This window comes from Furipterus horrens, unplaced genomic scaffold (assembly GCF_987537825.1).
Source record: "Furipterus horrens unplaced genomic scaffold, mFurHor1.1.pri manual_scaffold_2, whole genome shotgun sequence".
Lineage (NCBI taxonomy): Eukaryota > Metazoa > Chordata > Mammalia > Chiroptera > Furipteridae > Furipterus > Furipterus horrens.
The window spans coordinates 73,602,694-73,628,170 of record NW_028327172.1 but is presented as its reverse complement, the minus strand read 5'-3'; the positions used below and the strand labels follow the sequence as shown (position 1 = coordinate 73,628,170).

The window sequence follows — 25,477 nt, the reverse complement described above, 5'->3', positions numbered from 1 at the left end:
CATTCACTTTTACACCTAGACATGTTCTAAATACTTGACATGTATTAATTTTTTTGATCCTGAAAACACCTTATTATTTTGTTTTATTTTACAAATGAGGAAATTGCAAGTGATTGAATAACTTGCAAGGTTATATGACAAGGCAGGGTTTGAACAAGGGCATTTGACTCTAGAGTCCACACCAGCACATGGTGCTTCCTATGGTATTAGCCAATAAGAAGACAAGAGAATAGAAAAAATGTATCAAAGAGTAGATGTGAGGTATGATGGATAGATGAAGGCTGAGATTACTGAAATAGAAAACCAAAAATAAGTGGAGGTGATAAGAAAAACCAAAACCAAGAGTTTATTCTTTGGGAAAACACCCAACAAAATAGCCAAGCCTCTGGAAAGACTGATGGGGGAGGGAAATACGAGACAAAAATGAAGAGTATTTAAGAATTGAAAAGAGGAGACATAACTAAAGCTGCTATGAGTCCATCTGATGCCTTCATGGGATTAGAAAAAGGTGCCTCCTTTGAGCATATGCAGTCCTGAGAATATCTTTGTGTAAATCAAAAAATAGCCTTGAATCAGGATATACATCTCAGTGATATAGTGTAGCTTGGTGTTCAGTCTCCTCTCTGCTTTGTATGGGTACTTGTGTGTGTAGTGAACAATCTGCTCTCTGGACATAATTAGACATGCAGTAGAGATTGTTTAAAAACCATGAAAATACTAAGAATGATAATAAAAATAGAAACATGCTATATGGCTTTCAATGATGACAAACTTGCAGACCAATTGGTGGGAAAATCTGATCTAGTTGGAAAAATTTTCCTTTATTTCCAAAATGCTAGAAAAGGTTTTCAAATAAACATTTAGAATTTTTGATACCAGCTTTGAGTCAGAGCAATGTATGCTTTTCCTTTTCTTTTTAATCAATGTGTTACATACAAATAGTGCTAAAAGGCCTGTATCAAAGAGTAACAGCACCTCGAGCCCTTTCCAGACTTTATCCATCCTAGAGACACTTTTAGGTCTTAGCTGTTTCTTCTGGGTTTTACTTCTCTATTTCTAAGCAAAGTTGTGTCCTGATTCTGTAAGTTAGACACTTCTAAGTTATATTACAATTATTTTTATGTAAACTTTTTTGTTCTTTATTGGAATTAATATTCTCTCCTTCCCTCCTTCCCTCCCTCCCTTCCTCCCTCCTTCCCTCCCTCCCTCCCTTCTTTCCTTCCTTCCTTCCTTCCTTTTCTTGGATTGTTTTAATTTTTTGCCTATGGGCCATAGTTTGTTGGTCTTGATATACATTCCTAAATAAGCCTCATATTCTGTATTAATGTAGTAGCAAATATAAAATTTAGTCATGACTTCTAGTCCTATTTATTTATTTATTTTTATTGTATTTTTTTCCATTACCGTTATACCCCCCAACTCCTGTAATCACCACACTGTTGACCATGTTCATGAGTCCTTTTTCCTTTTTTTTGATCCCCCCCCACAATCCCTCACCCATAGCTGTTATGTTTTCTAGCTGTGAGTTTTTTTTTTTTTTTTTTGCTTGTTATTTCAGATTGTTCATTAGATTCCACATATGAGTGACATCATATGGTATTTGTCTTTCTCTGACTGGCTTACTTCATTTAACATAATGTTCTCCAGGTCCATTCATGCTGTCGCAAAGGGCAAAAATTTTCTTTTGATGTCCAAGTAATATTCCATTGTGTAAATGTCCCATAGTTGTTTTATCCACTCATTTACTGATGGACACTTGGGCTGCTTCCATGTCATGGGGATTGTAAATAACACTGCAAGAACATAGGAGCGCTTATGTTCTTTTGAATTATTCTTTTGGGTTTCTTTGGAAATATTCCCAGAAGTGGAATTGCTGGGTCAAAAGGCATATCCATTTTTAATTTTTTGAGGTATCTCCATACTGCTTTCCACAGTGGCCGCACCAATCTGCATTCCCACTAATAGTGCAAAAGGGTTCCCCTTTCTCCACATCCTTGCCAGCACTGTTGTTTGTTGATTTATTGATAGCCCTTTTAAAATGTGTGAGGTGGTAAATCTATTGTGGTTTTAATTTGCATTTCTCGGATAATTAATGACATTGAGCATCTTTTCATATGTCTATTGGCCATCTGTATGTCCTCTTTGGAGAAGTGTCTATTTAGTTCCTTTGCACATTTTTTAATTGGGTTTTTGGGGTTTTTTTGGTGTTGAGTTTTATAAGTTCTTTATAAATTTTGTATATTAACCCCTTATCAGATGTATTGGCAAATATGCTCTCCTGTTCAGTGGGTTATGTTTTTATTTTGATGGTTTCCTTTGCTGTGCAAAACCTTTATAGTTTGAGTAGTCCAATTTGTTTATTTTTTCTTTTGTTCCCTTGCCTGATGAGATATATCAGATAAAATATTGCTACGAGCAGTGTTTGAGATTTTACTGCTTATGTTTTCTTCTAGGATTTTTGTGGTTTGGGGTCTAGCTTTAAGTCTTTAACCCATTTTGAATTTATTCTTGTGGTATAGTTTCATTTTGACGTACTTATCTGTCCAATTTTTCTCATACCATTTTTTGAATAAACTATCTTTAGCCCATTGTATGTACTTGCTTCCTCTGTCAAATATCAATTGACTATAAAGGTGTCAGTTTATTTCTGGGCTCTATTCTGTTCCATTGATCTATGTGTCTGTTTTTATTGCTGTACCGTGCTGTTTTGATTACTATGGCCTTATAGTATAGTTTGATATTGGATAGTGTGGGTCCTCCACCTTTGTTCTTTTTTCTCAGGATTGCTGTTGCTATGTGGGGTCTTTTGTGGTTCCATATAAATTTTTGAAGTATGTCTTTTAGTTCTGTGAAATACATCATTGGAATCTTTATAGGAATTGTGTTGAATCTATACATTGCTTTGGGTAGCATGGACAGTTTATTGATGTTGATTTCTTCCTATCCAGGAACACAGTATGTGCTTCCACTTGTTTTTATCTTCTTTCTTTCTTTTGTGTCTTATAATTTTCCAGTTACAGTCTTTTACATCCTTGGTTAGATTTATTCCTAGGTATTTTATTCTTTTTGAAGCAATTGTGAATGGGATTGTTTTCTTAATTTCCCTTTCTGATAGTTCATTATTGGCATATAAAAATGCAACTCGTTTCTGGATATTAATTCTGTATTGTGGCACTTTGCTGAATTCATTTATCAGTGCTAGTAGTTTCTTGGAATCTTTAGGGTTCTCTATGTATAGTATCATGTCATCTGCAAAGAATGACAGTTTTACTTCTTCCTTTCTAACTTGGATGCTTTATATTTCTTCTTCTTGTCTGATTGCTATGGCTAGTACTTTATTACTTTGACTGGTCTTGATTTACTAGATGATATGTGGTCTTTGCAGGTTTTTCAGCAAAGAATGGTATAATTATATTTGTGTTGAACATAACAATCTTTCTGGCAATATGAGTGATAATTAGGTGTCAGGTGGAAAGCTGGAAACAAGGAATCCTGGAATCATCATATTAAAGGGCAGCTTGAAATGGAGGATGGTGAAATTGACTTTCTTTATAATGATAATTCATGTAGAGAATAATTATTTCAACAGGTTATAAGCTTCTTATAGACAGGGACTATTATTTCTTTTAGTTATTACATAAGATAGGCACTTTAAAAAATACTGAATAAATGAATCAGAGAGGTAAGGCAGAACCAGGAAAGGGGAGTGCTTAAATTGGAAAAAGAAGACTTTTAGGCAGATAATATAATAAACAGAATCAAATGCTTTCCAGTCAGGTTAGATGATAATTGGTAAGTATTTATTAGATTTAGTAATTTGAAAGTCCGTAGGAGATCAGCTTTAGCGGTAAGATAAACTTAGAAACCAGATTATAGTGTTTTGCGTATCTCTGTTATCCAGTAAGAGAATGAATAGAGTTGCCCTTTAAAATATGATACTTCATGAATTAATGTTTATTAAGTGAAGAAGAAAAGTAGTGGTAATTTTTTACCATCCACTTAATGTTGTGTATGAATGTAATATCAAGAAGAAACTTGAAATGAAAATAATTTGCTTTGTCTTTTCTCAAATTGATTTTTAAAAAGGTAGTTTTCTAATATTTTTTATGTAATTTCTTGTTAGAACCTTTCCAATAACATTCTATTTTTATTATAGAATAAAGTTTACTCTTATTCTATACTGTACCAGGCATGTATGTATTTCACTAAAAAATTGAAGGAAAAAGATTACAGATTGAATATATGTATGTGAGCTATAACTTCATTCGAAGATTCAGGAAAGTGAAAAGCATCTCAGAACTGTTAATGGAAAAAATAGAAGTTGTGCAGAATATTGTTGTATGTAAAGTGGCTAATTTAAAAAGCTTATTTTGTCATTTGGTTGCTTTATTTCTTATAATTGAGTTTTAGGATTTTTTAAAATGGAAGAAACATTGATTAAATATGACATCTACTGCATAACTGATAAACCCTCTTATACAGTGTCTGTTTAAATATTGGTTCTTTGTCATCTTTTAATATTGTCTAGATGATCACCTTATTTGAAATTTGATTCTGTGATTCCTTTAAAAAAATAAAATAAAATAAACTTTGGATATTTTTCACCACTTTTCCCCTGAAAAGATTATGGTCATTTTACATGATAGTGGGTAATGAAAGTCCAGGAGGCTTAAGATAATCCATAATATTATGTAACAGCTAAATCATTTTTGTGCTTTGATATCCTTGTCATTATTAAGTATAAGCCTTTTCATAGTAATTTTGAAAGTTATCCCTAAATCTTTCCATAGGATGAAGGCCAGCAAGAAGTGATTCTTGTCAGAACAGATCAGTCAGGAAGAGTTTGGCCTGTGAACACGCCAGGAAAACCTCTGGAATCTAAAGGAGGAAGAAGGAGGAGGCAGATGGTATGTACAACATGTCTTTGTTTCCTCAGAATTCCTTCTTTTCTTCTTGGGGCTTTCTTTGCATCAGACTGCTTCACGTTATTTTCTGAAAAGTCGCTGCATAATACAAATATGAGAAGGCAGTAAAGTATGTTTATTACTTTTATTCTTAGATCCCTTTGCCTTTTTAAAAATGGAATCTAATTCAACTACATTGACTTTTAGGCAATTTTAATTTTAATGTACATTTTTTAAACATTATCCTAGCTTCTTTCTAGATACTTTGCATAGCTTTTATGGAAAACCTTGATCTCCCAGACCTGTTAGTTTGTGTTAGCTAACTTGAGACCAGGTGATGGTATAGCTGTGCACAGTAGTGTCTTAATTATGTAGTTACTGTGATCTTTATAAACCTTATTTTCTTTTCCATCTCTCAGCTCTAGCAATTAGTTTTTAGCACTACCTTGAGGCTCTTGAGATAGCAAAAACAATGTATTCAGTTTTCCCAAATCAGGTTTCTTGTTTTAAATTTGTAAGATCATACAAGTGGTGATTTGGTCCACACAAGATTAGTTCATTCAGAATTTTTCTGTCAAATGTTTATTATTTGCCTGTTGAGTGCCTGTCCTGCTAGAATAGTAATGACTTCATCCAGGTAATAGTCCTGGAAGAGATAGCTCTTCTAATGAAATGTGAGGGACTAGGGGTTTGCGGGGGGGGGGGGGGGGGTGGCAAGAGAATAGGAAAGCCTGATGGCTTCGAGGGCTCTTTTTGAGTTGCCTGCTACCGAACAATCTAGACATTGTAATAGAGGGTAGAGTAGACACAATTATTCAAGATTGAGGTTTGCTTTTTGAGTGTAATGAAAGGATAACAGAGCCAGAAATTGAGGATTTGGAGCCAGAGAGTGATTGAAGTCATGGACTATGAGATGTAAGCTGGTGAAGACAGGAATAGGTGGGAAAAAATGCTGGAAATGTGCTTCCAAAGATTTCAAAGAAGTTAGAGAGCGGGCTTTATTTGTATAAGGGAGTGTGAGAATAGTATTGGGAGGATTTGATTTGGGAGAAAACAAATAGCACTTTTTTTTTCACAGGTAGGTATGGAACCAACTGGTAGGAAAACACAGCATTGGTTTAAAGAATCAGAATATCAGCTTTGTTTCTGATAGAGCTGTTTGAAGTGGGTTTGCTAATACTTCTGTTTTCAATGTGCTTACTTGGTTTCTGGATAACTGCAGACTTCCCTCCACAGGGAATTAGGTATCTTACTACAAGGAGGAGAAGAGTAGAGGGGACAGAAGGGATACAATTATTGGCCCTTTCCCCTCCAAACTCAGAAATCAGATAATGTCACGCTTCTTCCCTGGGGAAGAGGAAAGGAAAGGGGCAGAAACGTAGGGAGTGTTAGTCTAATGGAAATTCTTCCACATGGAAACAAATAGAATAGGAATTAACAGGAAGGTAAGATTGTGATTCATAATGGGATTTGTACATTTAATATGAGATTTCTAGGTAATTCATTACAATGCTTCAGAAACTTATGTTTTCACTAAATTAATGTTCATTTTGTCATAGGCTTCGACCCATGAGGGAAAAGAGAGGGTCAGATATTTTCATGATGATGATAAGCTAAGCCTAAATGATTTAGTCAGGAACGAAAAGATGGGAACAGCAGAAAACCAAAACAAACTTTTCATGAGAATGACGTCTAAGGTAAGATATATTCCTAGAATACCTTTGAATTTTGAGAAACTGATTACTCAATCTAGTAATGATTTACTTTTCAGACATAGCTGGTTCTTTCTAATCCTGATTAATTTTATTAAATTAAAACCTATGTAAGATATATTAGGAACATGCATTTTGGAACTGATTTGATTGGGAAATATATTTTTTGGATTTAGTTTGTTTTTTAAATATGAATTCTGGTTTAGTTTTTTAATGTATTCCATGAAAATGTTAATTATATATTTGATCTACCATTTAAGGGTAAGTTTTAGGCCAGAGTTTAATGTTGACAGTGTGCTTCTAGTTAGGTTACTAGTCTATTTTGTCATAATGTTCCTCAAGTTCTTCATAATTATGCCACAGGAGTATATTTGGCATGTTATTGATAATAGAGAAGACATCTTGAAATAATATTGTCTATATGAAAGTTTTATTTTTACATGAAAATGTATACTAATACATAAGTGTGGGTAGTAGGATGAATTTTGGTTTTAAATAGCATTTTTTGTTGCAGTTTATTCCATTGCAATTCTTTCCAAACACTATCATTAAAGTTTTTTTATAAAAAAGAAGTATTTAAACTTAGTTCTGTCATAAGGTTTTACCCCACTGGAAAAATTCAGCTCACCTCCTGTTTTTGCAAATAAAGTTCTACTGGAACACAGCTATGCACATTTGTTTACATATTGTCTATACTGGCCAAGTTGAATAGTTGTGATAGAGACTTTGATAGTCTATAAAGCTGATAATATTTACTATCTTGTCCTTTACAGAAAAAAATTGCCCATTCCTGCTTTAAGATCCCAGTGCTTACTTTGTGATGGTAGAAGTTTGAATTAGGTGTCTGAAGGACAGAAGGGAGACTTTGTACTGTACTTTTTCAGACTTTTAAAAAAACTATGTAAACATATTACCTGGTGAAAAAAATTAACTTAATGAAACTTGTAATAAAGGTAACCAAGGTATTGGAGTGTTTATGTCTGTGGGAGGAGTAAAACAATCTTGGGTTTAAACAGAAATGGTCATTCTTCCCATCACCAAGAACTGTGTAGGCTTTTAAGTTTAGCACATTAGGGCCATTTTACTTTATTTAGGTGGAAATACTAGAAATCACCTAGGGTCTGGAAATTCAATGCAGAAATGAGGACATTTTTATGAAGGTTTTCTTCTCAGAATGGGACAGATCACTTTATGTGAAAGTCTAAATTAAACTTAGTTTTAGTAATCTTATAGTCCATTTAGGTTTATATATAAGATAAAAACTTGATAAAAATTGCAACAGTCATTTATGGATTCAACAGTTGTTTATTGAACACCTGATTTGTTCTGTGTGTAGAGAAGTGGTCAAGTCAGAGTTCCTTCCCTCAAGAGGATAACACAGAAAACAAACAAATACATGATATAAAATATTATATAACATTAAAAAGTGTATCACAAAGCCCTGGCTTCTGTGACTCAGTGGATTGAGTGTCAGCCTGCGAACCAAGTGTTGCTGGTTCGATTCCCAGTCAGTGCACATTACTAGGTTGCACGTCAGGTCCCCAGTTGTGGGTGCATGAGAGGCAACCACACAGTGATGTTTTCCTCTCTTTCTCCTTTCCCCTCTCTCTAAAAATAAATAAATAAACAAATAAATAAAAAATTTAAAAAATGTGTCACAAAATAGAAAATGTTTTTTTAGAGAATAAAGCAAAATAGAAGGAGATAGGGTGGTATCTTCAGTAGAGTGTTGAAGGAAGGACTGTTGGAGGTGATGTTTCAGCAGACTCTGAACAAAGTGAGAAAGTGGCCCATGTGAATATCTAGGGGAAGAATATTCATGCAGAAGAAACAGGAAATGCAAAATGTCTGAAGCAGAGATAAGCTTGAAGAGCATTAAAAGACAATGAGATGACACATGTAACTGGATGTAGTGGGGAAAGGGAAGGAGAAATAGAAGATGAGATGGGAGACATGGCAGGAGCCAGATCATGTGATGTACAGGCCATGGCAGGACTTTTGTTTTTGTTTAAATGATGGGAAGCCATTTGAAGTTTTTTGTTTGAATAATAGGAAGCAATTTGAAGGTGCTTTACCAGGTCCTTGTCACCACCTGGTTTATGTTTTATACTTGTCCCACAGGTCTTGTATATTCTGTTTTGTTTTGTTCAGTCTTTGTTTTCTCTCTGATTTTTGATTGTGGAAGTTTATATTGTCCTCTCCTCACAGTTAGAGATTCTTTCCTTAGCTGTGCCCAGTTTACTAATAAACCATCAAAGGCATACTTCATTTCTGTTACAGTGTTTTTTATCTCTAACATTTCTTTATGTTCTTTCTGAAAATTTCCATCTGCTTACATTTTCCATCTGAGCCTGTGCCCCTGGACTGTGCTTTTCACCAGTATTTCTCATTGTTTTCCCTGCTTAGTTGGGATAGGATGGCTAGAGGAGGCTGGAGTTGGGTGTTCCCCTTCCTGCAGGTAGGTTAGGCTCTGATAAAACCCCAGCCCGGTAAGCTTCAGTAAAATAGTTCTAATGAGGGCAGGCCTTGCTAAGAAGAACAGAGTGTTTTGGTGTGTTTTGAATGGTTCCTTTTCTCCTGGAATGACTTAAAAAAAAAAATCATTAGTGTGAGGACCTGGTAGAGCATCTAGAGGTAAAATTTACAAAAGCATGGGGTGGAGGGCCCTATAATTGGGTTCTCCTGGAAGTTTTTAACTCTCAGACTTGCCCACACTGAGCCTCCAGTAGTTGGTCAATTACCTTGGCACTGCTTCCTGTAGAACCACTGGTTTCTGCACAGATGAACGAGGATTCTTTGTAACTACCTCCCTGTTTCTCCAATTTTGGGGGCAGCCATTTTCCTGATGGGACTTAAACAATTAATAACGAGAAAAGTCTGAAGACTGTCTGGAAGAGGACAAAACGGATTTAACAAATGAGGTTGAGAAAGAAGGGAGAGAGAAGGAAAACTGCAGGTGTGGTATTTCAGAAGCCAGAGGAGACAGGCAGGAAGTGTTGAATAACCATCAGCTGCTTGTAAGAGATAAAAGGCATCCATATTGGAAAAGAAAAAGTAATATTTTCTCTGCTGCTGTTATAATCTTGTATATAGCAAACCCTAAAGACTTTACCAGAAAGCTATTAAAACTAATAAATGATTGAATAAAATTTCAGCACACAAACTCAACATAAAAAAGTCAGTTGCATTTGTAGACATTAACAATGAACTATCTGAAAAAGAAAACAATCCCATTTACAATAACATAAACAATAAAGTACTTAGGAATAAATTTAACAAGGAGATGAACGATCTGTACACTAAAAACTATTAAGACATTAATAAAAGAAATTGGAGACAGAAATAAATAGATATCCCATGTGCATGGACTAGAAGAGTTAATACTGGTAAAATTTCCAAACTACTCAAAGGCTTATGTAGATGGAATACAATAACAAAATTCCTTTGGTAGTTTTTACAGACTTAGTAGAAACAATTCTAAAATTTCTATGAAACTGCAAAAAACCCTGAATAGCCAAAGAAATCTTGAGAAAGAAGAAGGCTGTAGGCATTACACTTTCTGATTTTAAACTATAATACAAAGTTATAGTAATCAAAACAGCGTGGTACTGGCATAAAAACAGACACATAATGGAAAAGAATTGAGAAACTAGAAGTAAATATATATGACCCATATATGCTTAACTAATATTTGACAATGGAGCCAAGAATACTGAATGGGGAAGGGATAATCTCAGCAAATGGTTTTGGGAAAACTGGATATCCACATACAAAAAAATGAAATTGGACATCTGTCTTACATTTATCATAAAAATTAACTTGAAATGAATTAAAGACTTAAATGTAAGACCTGAAACTATAAAACTCCTGGAAGAGAACATAGGGAGAAAGCTCCTTGATGTCAGTTTGATAGTCAATTTTTCTCTATGACACCAGAAGCATAGCAGCAAAAACAAAAATGAAGAACTTCGACTGCATCAAACTAAAAAGTGTCTGCACAGTAAAAGAAACTGTCAACAAAAGGAAAAGGCAATCTACTGAATGGGAGAAAGTATTTGCAAACTATTTCTCTGATAAAGGATTAATATCCAAAATATATAAATAACTCATACAACTCAATAGCAAAAAACCAAATAATTCATTTTAAAATGGGCAGAGATCTTGAATAAATTTTGTAAAGATGACTTACAAATGTCTAATAAGTACATGAAAAGATGTTCAACATCACTAATCATCAGGGAAATACAAATCAAAAGCAGAATAAGATAATCTCACACCTGTTAGAATGGCTGTTATCAAAAAGAGAAGAGATAAATGCTGCTGAGGATATGGAAAAAAAGGAACTCTGTGCACTGTTGGTGTGAATTTAACTTGGTGCAAATGCTGTGGAAAACAGTATGGAGGCTCCTCAAAAAATTAAAAATAGAACTACCATATGATTCACAGATTCCACTTCTGGTTATCTGCCCTGGCTGGTTTAGCTCAGTGGATTGAGCGTCGGCCTGCGAGCTAAGTGTCGCTGGTTCGATCTTCCAGTCAGGGCACATCAGAGAAGGAAAACTCTGACTCCAAAAAACCTCCGCTGCCTTGCAGCATACCTCTTCAGGGGAAAGGCTAAGGGAGTAAACCCCGACAGAAAATCCGGAGCCGGAGTCCCTAAGGCGGTTTGACGTTGTAGTCAACACCGGCAACTCCTGCGGCGCACCTGAAGCCAAGCTGTATTGACTCCGTCTTTCCCTTGGACCCTTCAGCTGCGAAGAGAGGGGGGGTCTGCTGCATGGGCAACAGCAGACCCTCCATATCACCCTGCCCAGGCTCTGTAGCTTCAGCTTCACTGGAGAGGACACTCCAGCGTCATCGCAAGATGTCGATTCAACACAGGAGGAGACAGATACCGTGTCACTCCCGAGTCGGACTGCACAGCCATTCTCAGCGGTGCAGATAGACTCTTAAGAAGCTACACCATCGTCTCTCGAGACGGATGGCTGCCGACGACGACTTCTGGTTATATATACAGAGAGGATACCATATTAATGCTCCAAATTAATTGCAGTATTTTTCATAATAGCACAGATATGCAAATAACCTAAGTGTTTCCCAACAGATGAATAGATAAAGAAAATGTATATGTGTATATGTATATAGATACATATGTATGTTTATGTACATATATATTAATATTAACCATAACAAAACAAGGAAATCTTGCCAGTTGTGACAGCATTGATGTACCTTGAAGGCATTATGGTAAGTGAAATAAGTCAGACAGAGAAAGACAAATAGTATATGATCTCATGTATATGTGTAATCTAAAAACACCATACCCATAGAAGCAGAGTAGACTGGTGGTTGCTAGGGCTGAGAGGTTGGGGAAGAGCATAGGTACTGGTCAAAATGTGTAAACTTTGTTATAAGATGAATGCGTTAGGGGGATCTAATGTATACCATAGTGACTGTAGTTAATAATATTGTATACTCGAAAGTTGCTTTGAGAGTAGAGCTTTAATGGTATTAAAACAGCAATTACAAAATGTTAATTATGTGAAGTAAAGGATATATTAACCTTTTTGTAATAAACATTTTACAGTAAGTACATGTCAGATCATCATATTGTACACCTTAAACTTATTACATCTCAGTACACTGGAAAATTTTTTTATCAATGTTATTTGACCCTTAAAATTTTCATTCCCAGTCTATATTAGCTACAACAGAAATTTTTGACTTAGAAAATAATGTCCTAATTCTATAAAATGACATTTTGGATCAAATATGCACATGAAATCATCCTTATTAGATGAATTTGTAAGAAGTCCTCCTAAGATAGACAGTAGGCACTTATTAAGTATTTTTCCTCCTTCCAGTCAGTTTTTACACTATGCATAAATAAATACTTGTTTTAAAATGATTTAGATATTGCCTAATAATTGGCAGAAATCATTCAGAACCAGTAGCAATAAGTAAACCTACAAACTGGATAAACTTTTGAGTGTATAATTGATACACATAAAATTCAGATTTTTAAAAAGCATTAATCAATTTATGTGTTGTTGAATTTGTAGTAGTGGTATTAAGGTTTTGAAAAGCATGTTTTATTCTGAGCAAATTATTTTCTGTTTATTAGTTAATGGAGTTGTTAATTTTGTTGAAGCAGCTAAGAAAATGTAGTAAGTGCCATCCTATTTATTTCCCCTCCTACAGTCAGTTGTTTTAGCTTTACCATGTCTTCTCATTTCTGGCTAACAATTGATTTGTATATGTTAACAGAAGGAAGAGAGTTGGCTTGAATCATGTTAGGTAATTTATAGAAAAGGATAAACATTTCTTTTAAATACAAAAAGTAATGCCTGTCCCTATTCTATATGTGGTAGAACTAATGGAGTTACAGATTCTATAGTAGAAATGTTGATTTGGCATTGTGATTTTTGTTAATCATGGCTAATAATTCACCATAGCATAGTAGCAATTTGTTTTGTATGTTTAATAATTAAAATCAGGTCTGTTAAAAATTTGAAGTAATGCTTAAAGCTTATAAAAACAAATTATTTGGAATATTGGCCATTTCTATTAATAGTGTGCTTAATCCCTTCACTCTTAAAAGTTTATGAACTAATGTAGCTGTTATTCAATGTTTAGAGTAGTGATATCATTGGTGAATAATTTAGATATGTTAAATATTTCTTGAAGAGACCACAAGAACTCATTACCCTGTGCTTCCTTTATTAGTTAAAAGGCCCTAGTATAGGATGGAGGTTAGCATTCTTTTCCCTAAAGGGTTAGATAGTAAGTACTTTCAGCCTTCTGTTGCAACCATTAGCTCTGCTCTTGTGGCATAGAAGCCACTGTTGGCAGTAGGTAAATGGGTTGTGTGGCTATAGTTCAACAAAACTTTATTTACAGAAACAGGCGGCTGTCCTGATTTGGCCTGTGCACTATGGTCTGTCAGTCTTTGGTATAGAACATTTAAATGTTACATGTTTTTATGGCAAATGTCTTTGAATTTGGGTAATTCCTTTACTTAGTAGTTACCCCGAGATTGATCTTAAGAGGCCTTGCGAGAAGTAATCATTCAGGAATAGTTGATATAGATCAAGTTCCTGTTTATTTGTTTATTCAATCAACAAACGTTAATTGACTGCATTCAGTGTGCGAGATACTCTACTGGGAATATACTGGCACATTAGGAAGACATGATCCTTGCTTTTAGGGAGGTTGTAGGCTAGTGAGGAAAAAGAAGCATTCAAGAAATAATTATGAGAAATTAATCCAGTTATTATGGATGTGAAAATGACTGTGAAAGACAAGTGGAAAGTCTTCTGAGAGCAATACCAGGGTGTCCTGACCTAAACTGGGAAGAAGGAAGTATTTGGGGTTTTACAGAAATTTTGATACTACTTATGGTATGTATTCAGTTCTGTCCTTTTGTATTATACTTATTTCATTTTTACTGTCCATTCTTTTTTTTTTTAAGTCTGAAATTCAGATTATGTTCACTTTCTTTCCAGTCATATTTTACCATTAAATTTTTAATAGCATCTCTTTCTTATTACCAGGTTAAGAAAGCTGACTCATGTCAAATACAAACTTGATGATATTTTTGTATTTGGATAGGGTGATTATGGTTGGTGGTTTTTAAAAATCCTTTCTATATTTTTTCTGAATATTTACAACATAATGACAAAAAAAAAATCTTGACAAAAAGGGTATGTGGATCTGTTATCATATAGTATATATGTATCTTAGTGTATGGATGACTGTATTTGTTATGATTTCTTAGAAGAAAATAGGTGTATAGTAACTTTTTGGAAGTTTCTTCCTTCAAAATCATAAAACTAAAGAATATTTAATTCTAGAAAGGGACTTTATTAATCTTGCTTAACCCTCCACATTTTACTAATGGTGAAACTAAGACTCTAAGAGAATTAAAGGGCGTATGCAAGGCTAAGCAACTTTTCCGAGTTCCCATATCTAATGAATTGCAAAAGCCAGTACCAAAGCCCTCAATCCTTAACTCCCAGCCCAGCTTTTTTTCATTAAACAGTACTGCCTTTCAAATGACTCAGGTTAATGAATAGTTGTTGATTGTTGCCCAAATTTAATTGTCTTTGTACAATTTCCATGTGTCATTTGTTGGTATTTGGTAATAAGTGGTGTGTGCTTTGCTCTTTCTTAAAATACATTCGATTGACTCCATCTTTAAATATAAACTCTTTCATTTAAAATGCAAGACGTCAGTGTTTCCTTGGCAACATAAACTTATGCACGTCTTCATGAGATCTATATACATCTTTCCTCATTTAATTTTGTTAGCACCGTGGGCAGTAATTTTATACTTTTTGTACTGGTAGTGCGGTAAAAATGGACTGGAGGGGAGGGAAAATGGAAGGTACAAGTAGAGAATAGGCAAGATAAAGATCAAAATAATTAGGGTTTTATCTTAAATTGTAAGCAAACAAAATTTTATTTTTAATAAAAGTTGCTTGTGTTTGTTACATTTTAATTTTCATTTTAGTTTTACTTTTCTGTATTTGAGACACTCAACGCTTGATGTATTTTCTGATGCAAAGTAGTCTTTAAAATACAAAGTACATATTTCCATAACATATACTAGAACCTAAACCCTTTATTTTTATTTTTGCATGAAAAATAATATAATAATAAATAATAAAACAATAATAAATGCAAGTGTAAACCTACTTTTGCCTACCTTTTATATTTTTCTGTGATCATAATCCCTCCGGAACAGTTTCTCAGCTGTGGCATTAGTGCTACGTATTTTGGGCTGGCTAACACTGTTCTGGGAGGACTGTTTGTTTAGTATAGAATGTTTAGCAGCATCCCTGCCCTCTACTGAGTAGATGCCAGTAGCATCCACACCCACCTCATGTTGTAACAACTGAAAATGCCTCCAGATATTGCCAAATGTCCCCTGCTAAGTAAGTCACCCCCAGTTGAGAACACTATTCTAGGAGAGAATAATAACTACTGTTTTTTGAGGGCTTTCTACATATCAGGCTCTTTACATACATTGATGCTTGTAATTATCTGACATCCTTGGTATCATTAACCCCATTTAAGAAACAGAAGCTGATGCTCAGAGATATTCAGTATCTCTGGTCACATATGGTCACATATCCTTTTCCTGAACCTGGTTCATTTCAAAGTTTTTCCTTTATCAGTAGTTGATACTACTATCTAGCCAGGATCAGAAAGTTAGGATTTATCAGTGATACCTCTCTGTCCCTCGTTTTCCACATCAAATCTGTCACCAAGCTTGTCCTTCCCCTATTCCTAATCACTCTTGCTTCTCTTCATTCCCATTGCTATACCAGGTGTATGAAAATAGCCTTGTAACTGGTTTGCTGGCATTTCTTATTACCTTTGTCCAGTTCTTTCTTAACTGTACCTCGCTGAAGGCAGAGTAACTTTTTTTTCCAAAATGTATCTCCGATCCTTTGGCTTCTGTTAAGACATTTCAAGTGGCATTTGGTTGCTATTAGGTTAAAGACCAGATTTTTTAACATGGCCTAACAAGACCTTGAATGGTCTGCCCTCTACCTCTCTAGCCTCATCTTGAATCTTGTTCTCTTGGCTTTACTTTCTTGGTTCCAGCCATGCTGATTTTCACTCCGTCCCTCAAATATGTTTTACTCTCCCCTGCCACAAACTCTTTGCTCAAGATGTTTCTGCTGTCCTTTACCACCTTCCATCTGGCTGGCTCTTCCTATTCACACATATCTCACCTTTATCATTACTCTTTCAAAGAAGCTTTTTTTCACCTCTGTCAATTCCCTTTATTAGGATTTCAAATTGCCATCATAGCTCTAATTTGACTTTTTTACTGAGCAATCCTTCAGTTAATGTGTATCTTTCCCTCTACTGTATAAGTTCTGTATTTTGGGGATTATATTTGTTCTACTCACCATTGTTTCCTAGCTATCCATTTGAGTCCTTTGCACATAAGAGCATTGAATAAATATTTGTTGTCCAGAATCACATACTTGAGACTTGAAGTTGAGTGCAAACATATCTTTTTCACTACTCTACTAAGTTACAACCCTTGGCTGGTTTGGCTCAGTGGATTGAGCGTCGGCCTGCGAGCTAAGTGTCGCTGGTTCGATCTTCCAGTCAGGGCACATCAGAGAAGGAAAACTCTGACTCCAAAAAACCTCTGCTGCCTTGCGGCATACCTCTTCAGGGGAAAGGCTAAGGGAGTAAACCCCGACAGAAAATCTGGAGCCGGAGTCCCTAAGGCGGTTTGACGTTGTAGTCAACACCGGCAACTCCTGCGGCGCACCTGAAGCCAAGCTGTATTGACTCCGTCTTTCCCTTGGATCCTTCAGCTGCGAAGAGAGGGGGGGTCTGCTGCATGGGCAACAGCAGACCCTCCATATCACCCTGCCCAGGCTCTGTAGCTTCAGCTTCACTGGAGAGGACACTCCAGCATCATCACAAGATGTCGATTCAACACGGGAGGAGACAGATACCGTGTCACTCCCGAGTCGGACTGCACAGCCATTCTCGGCGGTGCAGATAGACTCTTAAGAAGCTACACCATCGTCTCTCGAGACGGACGGCTGCCGACGACGACGACCAAGTTACATAGAAAATTCAGATATTTTCTGTTTTTCTCAATAATGCCTGTTGTTTTGATTTTACAACAGTACTATTTTAAAAACAAGCACAATCTTTCATCTGTTATCATTGTTGACCATTTTATTATCAACCTTTTCCACATTTCTAAAAATTTCGAAGTGATCATGCCACTGAACTGCAGAGAAATAAGTTGTTCATGATCAGATAGAAGAGGTGTTGTCACAGAGATAGTCAGATAATGGGACAACTTTCCTGAAACGGGTGGGTAATTTGTAGGACACAGAATCAAGAATTGAATATGTCTTTAAATTTCAAAAATAGAGATAGTGGAAGCTCAAATCGTCGTCGGCAGCCGTCCGTCTCGAGAGACGATGGTGTAGCTTCTTAAGAGTCTATCTGCACCGCCGAGAATGGCTGTGCAGTCCGACTCGGGAGTGACACGGTATCTGTCTCCTCCCGTGTTGAATCGACATCTTGTGATGACGCTGGAGTGTCCTCTCCAGTGAAGCTGAAGCTACAGAGCCTGGGCAGGGTGATATGGAGGGTCTGCTGTTGCCCATGCAGCAGACCCCCCCTCTCTTCGCAGCTGAAGGATCCAAGGGAAAGACGGAGTCAATACAGCTTGGCTTCAGGTGCGCCGCAGGAGTTGCCGGTGTTGACTACAACGTCAAACCGCCTTAGGGACTCCGGCTCCGGATTTTCTGTCGGGGTTTACTCCCTTATCCTTTCCCCTGAAGAGGTATGCCGCAAGGCAGCGGAGGGGAAGCTCAAATACATAACAAATAGCATGAGAATATGTAATGTTAACTATTAAGCTGCATGAATAAAACTAGTAAAATTTTAATAGTACCCTTTTAAAAAATAAACATTTGTAACCCATGCCTTTATTTGAATATGAAATACATGGAATTACCCATAAGCCAATAATATCATTTTGGAGAATATTCTTGAGATCTACCCTTAATACCTATTATACCTGCTGGCATAATATATATGACCCAATAAAGCTGTAGATGGAAAAGTAAACAAACTTATGCAATACCAATTTTAAAAAATGTGAATAAACCTTTTTGAATAGTTTTCTTAAAGGTGTTAAATTATTTGTACAGCAAAACAAGGATGACAGGGATTATTTATAATGTTCTCAGGTCTTTTAGACATGGAAGTATTCTAGTGAAAAACATTGCCAGTTGTTTGTAAAAGCTAACAGTAAAGTTTATTTTTATTTATGTAGATAATAAGAGAATGTGAAATTAAAAACTGCCCAGATTTTGCTTTTTGATAGGTCAGCTCTCTTATACTACTTATGGCATCAGAAATATCCACTTTCATGTTCTATGTTTAAGATGAGGTTTTCTTAATTCTGCGATTCAACATCAGAGATTCCTTCTCTTTTCTTAGGGCATGATAATTGTGTGTGTGATTTTTTTTCTTCTGTGAAGAAAACAATCACTATGAAAAAGTGACTCATTCTTGTACCATAAAAACTTACATTTCTAACAAGTTTTAATCCTCATGTGTTTTGTGAGGAACAGAGATAACAAATAAGAAAACTTCAGGATTTAATCATCTGGAAGTAAATGATTTGTAATGTTACCTCATCAGATTTTAATATGAATTAATTAAATTTCATTGGTTTTTCTTTTTTCTTTTTCTTGGCCTTCTTTTAAATGTTGTTGTTTTGCAATTGTCCCAGTTTTTCCCCTATTGCTCTTCCCTGTCCTGCCCATCCCCCTCTCCCACAGTCAGTCCCCACCCTGCTTTCCATGTTCATGGGTCATTTATTCATGTTCCTTGACTAGTACCTAAGATTATGGTCCATTTGGCATATCTACTTAGCTGCTGACTTTCTACCATTGTAGTGGTACATGATTTAACGGAAGAACAACTTTTAGAGTTTTTCAGCTGAGAGTTGCTATAGTAGGATATATTTCATCTGAGATTTTTCTCTCAGCTAAAACTTAATGGTTAATCATCAGCAGGCAGTGCATCAAAAGATTGGCTTTCTTGTATGCTTACTTGGTAGTTATTTGTAACTGGAATGTGGGCTTAGTCATTTCATAAAGCTGATACTTGAACATTAATATTCATCAATAAAGTAGTTGATAATGATGCTGGTTCTTTATGAACTCTGAGGGTTTTAATTATTTGTAAAAAGGCTAGGTAATATGGTATTTCACGTAGTAAAAATGTGTAAGGTGAGGACCAAAATCACAACTCAATTATGTTTTTTTTCTTTCTCTTTCTTTCTTCCTTCCTTCCTTCCTTCCTTCCTTCCTTCCTTCCTTCCTTCCTTCCTTCCTTCTTTCCTTCCTTCCTTCCTTCTTTCTTTCTATTATTGATTATGCTGTTACAGTTGTCTCAATTTCTTTCTCCCCTGCTCCCCACCTCCCTCCAGTTGCCCTCCCCTTAGTCCATGCCCATTGGTTGTGCATATAGTTCTTCTCAACATTTTCCTGTCTACTCCACTCCCTCCTACTATGCTTCTTAATTCCTGCACCATCTCCCTCCCTTCCCCCTTCCCCCTCACAGCTGACCTCCCCCCAATATGTTCCCCATACCTATGATTCTTTTCCCCCTCTTGTTGCCTACTTAGTTTGCCTTTGTTTTGATTCCCTAGCTTCTGCTGTTGATTGTTGTGATACAGTTTTCATTTTAATGTTCATAGTTTTGATCCTCCTTCTTCTAAACCAGTTCCTTTAACATCTTGTATAACAGTGGTTTGGATCTAACAAACTTTTTCAGTTTCACTTTGTCCTGGAAGCACTTTCTCTGCCCTTCTATTCTAAATGACAGCTTCGCTGGATAGAGTATTCGTGGTTGTAGGTTTTTGATTTTCATTCCTTTGAATATTTCCTGCCAGTCCCTTCTTGCCTGCAGAGTCTCCTTTGAGAAATCAGCTAATATTTTAATTGGGACCCCTAGGTACATAATTCTTCTCTTCTCTCTTGCTACTTTTAAGATTCTCTCTTTATCTTTAATTTTTGACATTTTGATGATAATGTGTCTTGGTATGATCCTCCCTGGGTCCAGCCTATCCGGAACTCTCTGTGCTTCCTGGACCTGTAGGTTCATTTCCTTCCCCAAGTTAGGGTAGTTTTGCTTCATTATTTTTTCACAGAATTTTTCAATTTCTAGTTCTTCTTCTTCTCCCTCTGGCAATCCGATAATTCGAATGCTTGATCGCTTATAGCTGTCCCAGAGGTTTCTGAGCCTCTCTTCATATTCTTCACTTTTTGTTTCCTCTTTCTGCACTGGTTGACTGTTTGTTCCCTCCCTATGTTCCGATTTGTTAATTTGATCCATGGCTTTCCCTTCTTCACCACTTGTCTTGTATGTATTTTTGTTCATTTCAGCAAGACTAGCCTTGATTCAGCCCCGCTGTTAGGTCTGTAAGCTGCCTTATGACTATAGCTCTGAACTGAGCCTCGGAAAGATTCGCTATTTGTTCATCGGTCAAGGCTTTTATTTGTTTTTTCGTTAGCTGTGTGATTGGTATTTCAATCATTAATTCTGCCATTTTGACCGTTTTGTTTATCTTTCCTTCGTGTGAGGGGTGCTGTCACACCTCCTACGCTGTATTGGGCGGAGCCCTGTGTGCTCCTCACAGCCTAGCAACCTTTCTCACCGCCCTGTGGCGCTTTGCGTGGGGGCGGGGGTCCAAGATGGATTCCTGCTGTTACTCTCTGCTGAGGAACAGGGCCGCCTCCCAGTGGGGTCTGCTTTCCCGGGTATTGGAATCGTACGCTGACGGATCTGGTCTGCAGCCTGGCGGCTCCCAGGCGCCTCTCTCCTCCCCCCAAACACAAGCACCTGCTCACCAGGTCTTGCCGTTCACGCTGCGGCTGCCGCCTCCAGCACAGTTCAATCTCAGCCGCGGGTTCGCACTTCCTACCCATCCGGACAAGCACCACTTGTTTATGACTTCATATGTTGAACTTCCATGTAGCTTTATTTTCAGGAACTTTTTATTATTTTTAGTTTTGCAGTAGTTGTAATCCTTCTTAGTTGTAGAGGGAGACAGAACATGTCAGTCTATGCCTCCATCTTGGCTGGAAGTCTCAATTATGTTATCTTAATGCATCATTTTTTCTTCTTTGTCTTTACCAGTTGGCTTTAGTTCCACTTTGAAAAAAATAATTCCTTGTTAGTCTTCGAGTTTTAAATAATTGTAAAAATGTATAGAATCAGTTTCCTTATTTCATTCCTCTAACAAATTATAGTGAATATTTTAGTATCATAATGCTACAATATACAAATGGTAATTGGTAGTAGGAGAAACAGGATTCAAAAAGTTGCTTCTATCTAAAATGTCATTCTAGGCCAGAGAATAAGACAGACATGTGGATTTTTTCCCCCATGATATGTCATGGTTTTACAATATAGCATTTTATGCCCTGGCTGGGTTGCTCAGTTTGTTGAAGTGTTGTCCTTAGCACCAAAAGGTTGTGGATTCGATCCCCAATCAGAGCACATATCTAGGTTGCAGGTTCCGTCCCTGATCGAGACATGTACAGGAGACAACCAATTCATGTTCCTCTCTCACGTCAATGTCTGTCTGTCTCTCTCTCTTTAAAATCAGTAAATATATCCTCAGGTGAGGATTAAAATATAGCATTTTATGTTTCTTCTCTTGATGTTAATCAGATGTTAATAGATTGTAAGCTAGGTTTTAAAAACTTTTTATGCTGAATATAACAACCACTTATTGATTGCCTGGAGAAGTTGCCTTAAGAGCCCTACTTTTTTATTATATGTAACGCTAATGTACGTGGTTGTCTAGTTTCAGACCAGAAGTATAATAAAAGCAGCAAATTAAAAGTGGGAAACAGACTACCATAAGAAATGCTTACAGCAATGGAAACTTGACAGCTGACTTAATATTGAGAGCAAAGTATAGGATGGAAAAACAGAGAGAAATAACTAAAAAACATGCACGTCTTAGCTGATATAGCTCTCACAGAAGCAACCAGTCTTCCAGAGGGTAATTTTGGAGTTATGACACATTATGATAATTGTCCCAATTATTATCCTGTATTAGTAGGGAAAGGTTATATTACATTCCATATACTATGTTTTAAAAGGCAGGAAAGTTTATATCACTGTTTGGGAACATTTCCTTTCAAAATAACTATAATAAGAAATGTTTTTATTCTTAAATTGTAATCCCTTAGCTATTTGGAAATTTGGCTGTTCAGAAAAACTTACTCTACCAGCTCACAATAGCAGTTGTATTCTACACATCAGTCACAATTTGACATCTCCCACATTTTTATCAATTATGAGTCATTTAATAAAATTCTGACTTCTCTTCCCTTGAAAATATATTTAAGAGGTTTAGCTTTTGACTGTGATATGTATTCCAAAGGAATGTTTAAGACAGAATATTCTTTAACATGCTTAAATATTTAAATTCTGATTTGGGAGAGTTGCTGGCAAGGGAAAGAAAGGGCAGTAATAAAGGAAAAGACGGAGAGTTAGGAGTGGCATATCTGGGCAGACTATAGAGAGAGAGTCAAATCCTGCCCAGAGTATGTAGAGAGGGGTTAAGGTTCAGTGCATGGATGACAGGATGAGTTTAAATAGGAGCACATGTGCCCTTCCATTATAGCAGGAGGGAAGAAGTACCGGCTCTGTGTGTGCTGGATGGTTTGCAGGTTTAGTGGTAGGAAGATGAGGAAAATCTTTTCTGATTTTAATTTTCTCTTTGAGTCCACCTGCTGAGAGTGAGAGGGCAGTTGGTGGAGTGTCCAAAGTTTAATGGTGGTCTTCTGCAATAGCCACTATGGAAATAGGAGGTTTTTCTTTTTTTTCTTTTTTTTTTTTTTTGACTCCCATTTATTACTAGCATACCCACCCCCTACCCTACCCCAAGGAGGTTTTTCTAATTGTGTTGAAGAGCTGGTTCAGCTTATGAGTTTACAGTGGAACTTTTAGCAAAATTTAGGGACTTTTCTATAATAACATGTCAACGAGGGCATAGGTCCAGAGTAGGAAGATGATTGACTGCATTCAGAATAGACTAAAATAGTATTGGATTTGGTCATTGGAGATAGTAGACTGAAGCAGAGGAGTGGTTTTATTTTATTATTAATTTTCAGCCATCTTATTATACAATTACATTTGAAATGTCTGAATTTTAATATTGTTATGTACTATTTTTGAACAGTGGTTAATGATATTAAAAATAATATTATTTCCTGCAATATTCTTGAAAAAATATTGTACCATCAGAGCCCTTGAACAAAAGCAGCTTGTTACTGCTATTTTTAGAAAGTTAAATCTGCATCAATCACCTTTCTATTAGAGAACAGAACGACTAAGAGTTACACAGACACAGGTTCTTACAGGGCTTTGACCCTTGTGGAAGTGTGGGAGCTGGTTAAGTAGTCTCTTTAAGGTTATTGTGTTTGTATCTTATGTGGGAACTTGAAGTCCAGAAAGCAGGCACTTTGGAGGGAAAAGTGAATATAAAAAGGAGGAGAACAAGAACAAGTTGGAATTCACAAACATGAGCTGGAGCTGCCAAGGGTGGGCAAAAATACGTGTCAGTTCTTGTTGCCTCTGATCTTGGTGGTATGGATATCCTATAGCCCAGGCCAGGAGCTAAATGCACACACTGGCCTGGAAGTTGGAGAAGCTGAAGGAGGATGGAAGGAAAGGTAGAGCAGTTACTTGCAGGTGCAGTTGCCACCTCATATCAAGAGGAAAACTGCAGAAAAGTGACAATGTATGCAGTGTTGCTGCTTCATTTCTATTCTCCAAGCCTTCTATAAGAATGCCTTTACTGCCCACCCTAACCATAACACGGAGAAGGGAATTCTGGTAAACATATGCCAGATGAGTCAAATTGAGTGACCACGACCCATGCCTTGTTACCTTGGTACATCTCCTTAAACTCTATTTAATCTCCAAATAAAGAAAAGAATGAAGTCATGCTTCTGTTTAACATGTTATAACTATCCTGTATACCACCAAAATCTTGCCAACCCTTTTCCCAGAATGGAATACAAAGCTACTATTAATATATTTTGTGTTAGACAGTAAGGGTATAAGAGAGGAGAAGAAAAGAAAAGGAATGGTTAATATTTACATGTATATTTACGTATACATGTTTATATAAGATATTGAAGGGCTATTATAACCACTATAGTATTAATTTCTGAAACTGGTTACGTGGTTTTAGCTGGTATTTATAACTGTTTTTTTCTGTTATGCATTCCACATCGCCTTTGCCCTCAGAAGCTTCTTAGCAGCTGAAGGTTTGGACTAAGCAGTTCTGTCTTAATTGACCTATAGTTTATCATTAACTTTTATCATGGCTCATGAGAATACTAAGAGGTACCCTACAAGATCTCCTACATTTAAGATATACTTCCCTTTATTTCCACTGTGTAATAGCAATCCAATTGCCCTTGATAGTCAGAATCAGTTATCTAGCCAATACAGTAACTCCCTTCTTTACCTTTTGATTCAGTGGAATGAGGAGCCAAAGCAGCCAAGTGGCAGTCTCAACTTCAAGGTCAATGAGTCATTGTTGTGCCCCTTGGCAGAAGTATTCCTCCTTTTATAACTAAGACCTCTACACCAGTAGGGCCTAAGGTCACAGAGATGGGAAGCAAAAATTCGCTAGTATGTCAGAAGGGGAAAAGTAAGATGCTTTACTCCTCTTTTTCCCCCTGGATTCCCAGACCTGTAAATCCTGGCTGTGGGAGAGACATCATCATAGTTTTTTGGGTGCTAATTTAGAACATATACATCATCCTGGAGAACATTGGCCTAGCCCCGCAAGATGTTACCTAGCCAGTACTTGTAATGAAATATTGAAAAGGCCAGTCCAGTGTTGTTTCGAGCCAGCTACCTCAGGGTGATGGGGAACATGGTAAATTAAATGGGCTGGGCCATTAACTGGCAATCATCTTGACCTCTTTTCCTCCATTAATTTCTTTTCACCCCCACTCCCCCTTAAACTTAATATATTCTCCACAATATATTAACAGTCTGTCCCTTAAAAATATGTTTTTTAAAAAATGTTGATTATTGTTGCCAAATATAGGAAGATGGTGTAGGAGGAGGGAATTATAATTTTTGTTTTTGGATAGACAAATATGTATTTTATTTCAGTTGTGTTGAAGAATCATTGAGACTTATTTGGCAAGACTATACCCTATTTAATTCAAACACTATGAATAAGTCAGAGAAGTTTGGCAATATCCATGAACATAGATATAAAGAATAGAAATACTGTCTTCCGTGTACAGAAGA

At 36.4% G+C, this 25,477-nt stretch overlaps 1 protein-coding gene across 1 annotated transcript in view; it reads left to right on the top strand.

The window, feature by feature from the left end:
• The window catches only part of CWF19L2 (CWF19 like cell cycle control factor 2), a 139,800-nt gene that overhangs the window by 72,893 nt on the left and 41,430 nt on the right, over positions 1-25,477 (top strand). The window contains exons 11-12 of the mRNA XM_090265870.1: positions 4,791-4,907; positions 6,464-6,601. Of these exons, the coding sequence (XP_090121996.1) occupies positions 4,791-4,907; positions 6,464-6,601 (255 nt within the window). The remainder of the gene's footprint in view (positions 1-4,790; positions 4,908-6,463; positions 6,602-25,477) is intronic.